The sequence below is a fragment of the Chelonoidis abingdonii genome, chromosome 1, assembly GCF_003597395.2.
Source record: "Chelonoidis abingdonii isolate Lonesome George chromosome 1, CheloAbing_2.0, whole genome shotgun sequence".
NCBI classification, from domain to species: domain Eukaryota; kingdom Metazoa; phylum Chordata; order Testudines; family Testudinidae; genus Chelonoidis; species Chelonoidis abingdonii.
Genome location: NC_133769.1, coordinates 112,548,776 through 112,556,495, shown reverse-complemented (window position 1 = coordinate 112,556,495; position 7,720 = coordinate 112,548,776). Strand labels below are relative to the sequence as shown.

The window sequence follows — 7,720 nt, the reverse complement described above, 5'->3', positions numbered from 1 at the left end:
TAAAGGAGTGTTTTTTTGTTAAATAGAAAGGCAAAAAGAAAGAGTCCCCCTCCTTCAACACCCTTATTTGTAAATACATATGCCCCTTCTTATTAGGGCCCTACCAAATTCACAGTCGTGAAAAATGCACCACGGACCCTGCAATCTGGTCTTTTGTGTACTTTTACCCTATACTATACAGCTTTCACAGGGGAGAACAGAGTTTCTCAAACTGGCGGTTCTGACTCAAAAGGAGTTTGCGGGGGGTTGCAAGGTTATTGTAGGGGGCCATGGCATTACCACCCTTCTGCTCTACCTTCAGAGCTGAGTGGCCAGAAAGTTGCGTCTGCTGGCCAGGCGCCCAGCTCTGATGGCAGCCCCACCAGCAGCAGTGCCAAAGTGAGTGTGGCAATGGGTGGCCGGAGAGTGGTGGCTTCTGCTGGCTGAGGGCCCAGCTCTGAGGGCAGTAGCACAAACATAAGGATAGCAAAACCGTACCATGCCATCCTTACTTCTGTGCTGCTGCTGGCAGTGGCTCTCCCTTCAGAGCTAGGCTCCTGGCTAACAGCTACTGCTCTCTGTCCGGCCAGCTCTTAAGGCAGCGCCACTGCCAGCAGCAGCGCAGAAGTAAGGGTGGCAATACCATGATCCCTGCCCACCCCCCATAATAACCTTGTAATTCCCCCATTATATCCTTTTGGGCCAGGACCACTAGAATTACAACACTGTGAAATTTCAGATTTAAATATCTGAAATTATAAAATGTATGAGTTTTAAAATCCTGTGACTGTGAAATTGACCAAACTGGACCATGAATTTAGTAGGGCCTTCCTTATTATATCGATTACATTACAGGAAACTGCTTGTTAAAATGTAAGCACTACACCGATGTTAACATCTACTTGGAACTGTGCCACCGTGAGAGCACTTGGGTCACTGAGAGAAAAGTAGCCCTGAGTCTCATTTATAGTCTTACAGAGCATTAGAACATGACACAGCGAATAATTTTTTTATTGACATCTTATTGATGCGCTGTAGAAAATTCACACTAAGTGTAAGAGATGCTCATTTCAAAGTGGGTGGCCTATTGAACGCACTCTAGAAAAACTGATTAAAGTACATAGATAGTGATTATGTGACAGCCAATTTTCCTAATACACAGATCAAAAATTGACAGTAAATCAGTAATTAAAAATACATTGCATAAGGGAAACCTACCGGGAATCATTGGGATCCAATCAGTAATGCAGATCATCCACCTTTAGAAAGGTGAGAGAGACTGGCCCCTTGGAGTATAGTTACACTGGAATGTAAGCCCAGGGATATAGAACTCTAGTTATTTCAAGCATCTACACTCATGTGAAACCCCAGATTAGGAATTATTGAACCCTGGGTCTCAACCTGGGGCTCCAGAGTCTACACTGCATTATGTGGCCCCTGAGTCCAACCATCCATATCCCAGACTTCCTAGCACTCTCTTAAAATGTGGCTGCTCTAGGGTTGGAAAACGTGACCCTCCACCAAACTTGCCTGTCCAGAGGACAAAGAAAGTCAGCCCATAAGATTGTGAAATACCTTTGGCTGACTCCCAGTGCACAAGTCCCATGGGGCTGTGACTACTCTGCAAAGAAGTAGGGCTTGAACCCTGGGTCCTGGCTTGACTCAGACTTGGAACCTACACCCCCATGGGATCCTGGGCCTCTAGGTCAATGCAATTTGTGTGTAGATGGAAGGAAGGTTTAGGCTTGAGCCTGAGTCCAAAACCTGGGCTTATATTACAGTGCAAACATATTCTTGGTATGCCTCTTAGTTACTGTATCTTGAAGCTAACTTAGTTTGAAGCTCCTGGTCTCTGGGCTGCTAGAAAGCAGGTGAGTGGAGTCTTGGAGTGAATGTGGTGATGTTGAGATTATGCCAATGACTCTCCTCTTCAGCTCTCTCCCTTCTTACTCACGGAGCAGCATTGATTGTGATCTTGGATGAGACTGTCCCTTCTCCATTTAGAGAACATGTGGCCTGGCCACATAAGGGTTTGCTGGGAACTGCTTCCACTATAGAGCTGCTAGAGAAAGCTCTCACCACAGCAGTGAAATAAAAAGGAATGCAGGGCCTGACAAATACTTTTCAGTTGAGATCTGGAGGAGGTTCTGAAGTTCCCTTTTCCAAAAGAGAGACGACAAGTACTGTAGTACATGAATTTTTGTGCTAGAACTGTATCAGAGGGGTAACCGTGTTAGTCTGGATCTGTAAAAGCAGCAAAGAATCCTGTGGCATCTTATAGACTAGCAGGTGTTTTGGAGCATGAGCTTTCGTGGGTGAATACCCACTTCCTAAAATGCATGTAGTGGAAATTTCCAGGGGCAGATATATATATGCAAGCAAGCTAGAGATAACGAGGTTAGTTCAATCAGGGAGGATGAGGCCCTGTTCTAGAAGTTGAGGTGTGAAAACCAAGAGAGGAGAAACCTGTTTTGTAGTGGCAATCATTCACCAGTCTTGGTTTAATCCTGAGCTGATGGTGTCAAATTTGCAGATGATCGAAGCTCAGCAGTTTCTCTTTGAAGTCTGGTCCTGAAGTTTTTTGCTGCAGGATGGCCAACTTAAGGTCTGCTATAGTGTGGCCAGGAGGTTGAAGTGTTCTCCTAAGTTTTGTATATTGTCATTCCTAATATCTGATTTGTGTCATTTATCCACCACGCATTCTCAAAACTACAGATACCGCCACAAGAAATAAGGAAACAGATCAACAGAGCCAAACGTGTACCCAGAAGCCTCCTACTGCAAGACCAAACCCAGAAAGGAACAACCGGACTCCACTGCATCACATACAGTCCCCATATAAACCCCTCAACGCATCATGCAGGGATCTCCAATCCATCTGGACAACGACCCCACCACTTTCACCAGGCCTTGGGTGGAGGCCAGTCCTCGCCCACAGACAACCTGCTACCTGAAACATATCTCAACAGTAACTGCCCCCGCGCCATAGTAACTCTAGCTCAGGAACTATCCATGCAACAAACTCGATGCCATCTGCCCACATATCTACACTAGTGCCACATCACAGGACCTAACAGATCAGCCACACCATCACTGGTTCATTCACCTGCACGTCACCAATGTAATTATATGCCATCATATGCAGCAATGCCCCTCTGGCTATGATCATGGCCAAACTGGACAGTCTCTATGGAAAGGATAAATGGACACAAATCAGATATTAGGAATGACAATTATACAAAAACCTGTAGGAGAACACTTCAACTCCCTGCCACACACAGCAGACTTAAGGTGGCCATCTGCAGCAAAAAACTTCAGGACCAGACTTCAAAGAGAAACTGCTGAGCTTCAGTTCATCTGCAAATTTACCCATCAGCTCAGGATTAAACAAAGACTGGAATGACTTGCCACACAAAAAACAGTTTCCCTCTCTTGTTTCACACCTCAAGACGGGTCGTAGGAACAGTGCCTCCAGATCGCTCCCTAGGAAGCTGACGCGCGCTTACTCGGCGGTTGCTGTGGCATGATATATACCTGCCCCTGGAAATTTCCACTACATGCATCCGACAAAGTGGGTATTCACCCACAAAAGCTCATGCTCCAAAACGTCTGTTAGTCTATAAGATGCCACAGGATCCTTTGCTGCTTTTACATGCTAGAACTGTGGAGAAACCCTCAGCCTCCTCCCCTATAGCCATTCCCAGGCCCTTTGTCTCTCTCCGTGTAGTTGTTTCTTCCCTCCCGTTCCTAGAGGTGCTACATATTTGCTATTCAGATTTCTCTCTACCTTCTGCCTCTGACTAATTGGTCCTTCTGAAGCAGCAATGACTCACCTCAGAAAAAAAAATTTGCACTGAAAAGAAATAGGCTTATAAAACCTTCAAGTTAGGAATAAAGTCACCTGTGGAAATCTGAATGGTATCCATTATATTCTTGAGTTCTCTCCTTGGAATCATGTATCCTGTATTTCAACGGGGATGGTGCTATGTAATTATTCTGTAGCAAGAGGAAAGCTATAAGCAGGCTTCTCTTTTGGAATTATGGTATCTCAGGGTAAGCAGCAATAAATCAAAGCAAATCTGACTTTTATTCTCATGTTGATTTTGAACATTGACAAAGACAATGTAAATTTTCACTTTAGGAAATAAAGAGTAAGGTGTCTTTCATGGGAGACCTTTCTCTGGACTTGCTTCTTGGTTTTGCTGGGGCTACTGAATCTATATACACTCAAGTTTCTTCCTTTATTTGTGCAATTTAAACTAAATATTTTGCCCCAATCAGCTTTGGTTCTACAAGTTTTGTCATTGATGGTTATGGCTGACCAGTTACATTGCTGACCATTGCCCAATCTGGAAATGTATCCAGTTGGAAGAGGCTAATTCCCCAAGTGTTGATTGCCACCATGACAACCACTAGACCAATCAGATTTACACCCAAGCCAGCTTTCACCTGTGGAAAAAACAAACAAACCAGAGAACAGTCAATGTCAAACAGTTTAGAAAGCATTAATTAATAAATACAGAAGGTGGAAGGATGCGGGGTGGAGAACAGTCAATTCTCTAACTTTTCCTGTTGCATAAAGAACAAAATAAATTTGCTGACTGCTCTGCAGAAAAAGCCTAATGAATAGTTGTGTGTGAGAGGGTGTATATTAATGGGGAAAATGCAGGAGACGTTGTCAAAGGTGCATGATAAATGCAATTCATCACATGACTATAATTTGTCACATGGACATCTCCATATATTTATACCACGTATGCCAGGTGATAGCTATAGATTAATTGTAGGTATATGATAAATCTAATTTGTCATATCCCTCTAACTTCTGCACTTGCGCTCCGCTCATGAAGGTTATGTCTACACTAGACTTGAACAGTGTAAATTCCAGCTCAAGAATACATGTTAGCATGCTGAAGATAGAGTGTGGCCATGACAGCACAAGTGGCAGAAGGGTCTAAATGCCTCAAACACATATCTAAGGTTTCAGACATGTACAAACTCGAGGTAGCTAGCCCCTCCGTCTGCTTGTGCCATTGAAGTTATATCCTATATTTAGTGTATTAGCTCAATCACAGCTAGCTCAGGTATGACTCCTGGACCTGGAATGTACATAGAATCATAAGACTGGAAAGGAACTCAAGAGGTCATCTAGTCCAGTCCCCTGCACTCCATCTCCAACTGTAGACATATCTTAATCTCCCTTCTCCGGGACTGCTATTGTAGTTGTATTGCAGGATAATTGAGGAGATCTTGTACAGTCACTCTCTGATACATTTCACAAGCATTATATTCATTTTAAAAAACAGAGCGCACACACATGCACACTCCTGCCTCCGATGTTCTTAAAATGAGTTATTGTGAAATTGTTGCAGCGCTGACCAATGTGGCTTTACATTAACTTGGATCCTGTGATTATTTTCAGATCCCATATATAATGATCAGTTCAGTTTGCATTAAGCTTGGAACAATGTGACTAGTCTCAAGACTTACCATGTCTTTGATCTGGCAGTGCCCATAATTGAAGACAATGGCATTTGGGGGGTTGCCCACTGGCAGCATCACCGCAAAGGAAATACACATCGTTACAGGAATCAGGGTGTATAAAGGGTTGATATGCAAGGTTTCCGACTGTAAAGAGAGAGGTTGGGTGAGAAAGAGGAGATCCATGTTGTTGGCTACAATTATAGATAAAAGACACCTGTCTGCTTCTCCCCACCTCAAGATCTAGAATTATTAGCATACCCTCCATTCCCTAAATTCTAAGGTCTATCTTACTTCCCCCCTCTATTACCCTTGGGCATGCAGGAGGGCTGTACTCCATGTTGCTCCTTCCAGAGGAGGCCACTATAGCCTGACAGGATGAGCTCCCTTCCCCCAGCAGTGAAGCATGTTGCATCCATAAAACCCTTAGCACTCTTGGTCTGGGGAACATGGTACCAGGCTTTTGGTCTGAATTCATGTGACTAGGGTGACCAGATAGCAAATGTAAAGATCAGGACAGGGGGTGGGGAGTAATAGGCACCTTTGAAAGACAAAGCCCTGAATATCAGGACTGTCCCTATGAAATCGGGATGTCTGCTCACCGTACACATTACCCCCATGGCATTTCACTGTGTAGATCACTAAGACAAATCCCTAAAATGGCTTTCATGGAGAAAGTCGTGAAAATATCTACCATTCACTTTTCACAGCGTATGTCCCTTGTGAAAAGAGCTTGTCATTACATAAAAAGCAAAGACCGAGGAAGGTTTCTATAATTTCTGTGAAAATAATAGTTTTTATATATATACTAATATAGGATATAATTAGTATCTGCTCTCTCCATCCCCCGCCAGTGACACAAGCCTCCATATCCACGTCTTCCTTTCTCACAAATGTCTCTGTTCATTTTTCCGTGCTGTCCTTGTGCTTGACCTGCCAACCTGTTCACCAAGCTGCCTCCCACTCCTCAGTTAAATCCCCTGTGAAACAATTCTGATGTTTCTGCTACAAAACCCAAAGAGGTGGACTGTTAACTAATGGACTATAAATACAAAATAGAATTAAAAAAAGCCTGAAGACGTGTTCATGGTTTGTGACCTTATTATAGTCAATCTTGTCTTTCCTTTCTCATCTCCCTTCCCCCTTTTCTGTTACAATTAAACTGTATGTCCCTCAGGGCAGGGACTATGTTTTTACTTATTTTGAGAAGTGCTGAGCATATTTCTGGGTGTTCAGAAATTTATTGCACTCAGGCCTATTGGCTGACCGTGCTTATTAATTTTTCTATAAAAGAAAGAGCATAGCGATGGCACTCAAAATGAAGCAGAGTTCTACCCTGGCTCACAGCACTAATCGCCTAAAATCTCAAGATATTTCATGAAGTTAACAGGGAAAAACCCAGCATAAAATCCTATTGCTTTTACTCACCATACTGCATAGAATAGGCAGAAAGATAGTTATGGTTGCTGGGTTACTAACGAACTCTGTTACCATGGACACCAAGATGCAAGCCAGAAGAGTGACAGCCCAGTAGGGAAGGCTGCTCAAGGACAACATCTGACGCCCAATCCATGTTGAAAGGCCAGAGGTCTGGCAGAAACATACAATAATAAGAGAATGGCAGGATACAAGTTATGTTTCCAAACCAAATCTTTGTATCTGAGAGAGTTTGCAATGGAGTATCCCACTTGCAAAGAAATTTAGCTCAGTAAATTGGGCAGTCCTCTATCTAGTACCTTATGTTCAATAAATGGATGCTTTCAGTCCAGTTCTTAGTAGAGTAGAACCTCAGAGTTATGAACACCTTAGGAATGGAGGTTGTTTGTAACTCTGAAATATTCATAACTCTGAACAAAACATCATGGTTGCTCTTCCAAAATTTTACAGCTGATCATTGATGTAATTACAGCTTTGAAACTTACTGTGTAGAAGAAAATGCTGCTTTTAACCATCTTAATTTAAGTGAAACTAGCACAGAAACAGTTTCCTTATCTTGTCAAATCTTTTCTTAAACTTTCCCTTCATTTTTCAGTAGTTTACATTTAACGCAGTACTCTACTGTTCCCCATCACAGTATCTGTGTGTGTGTGTGTGTGTGTGTGTATCTGCTGCTGCCTGATTGCATACATCCAGTTTCAAATGAGGTGTGTGGTTACTAGTCAGTTCATAACTCTGGTGTTCATAACCCTGAGGTTCTACTGTAGGTAGGGGTCCATAACATAAAACTACCTCATTTGGCACTAAATGGCACTACTAGTTG

At 43.0% G+C, this 7,720-nt stretch overlaps 1 protein-coding gene across 2 annotated transcripts in view; it reads right to left on the bottom strand.

Moving 5' to 3' along the window:
• Positions 1 to 4,190: 4,190 nt before the first annotated feature.
• SLC13A4 (solute carrier family 13 member 4) overlaps positions 4,191 to 7,720 on the bottom strand; it is a 36,456-nt gene continuing 32,926 nt past the window's right edge. For both annotated transcript variants that reach the window (XM_032796144.1, XM_032796145.1), the window contains 3 exons: positions 6,889 to 7,050; positions 5,470 to 5,607; positions 4,191 to 4,428 (listed from right to left, as the gene is read on the bottom strand). In XM_032796144.1, coding sequence (XP_032652035.1) covers positions 4,291 to 4,428; positions 5,470 to 5,607; positions 6,889 to 7,050 — 438 coding nt within the window. In that variant the 3' untranslated portion in view covers positions 4,191 to 4,290. The remainder of the gene's footprint in view (positions 4,429 to 5,469; positions 5,608 to 6,888; positions 7,051 to 7,720) is intronic.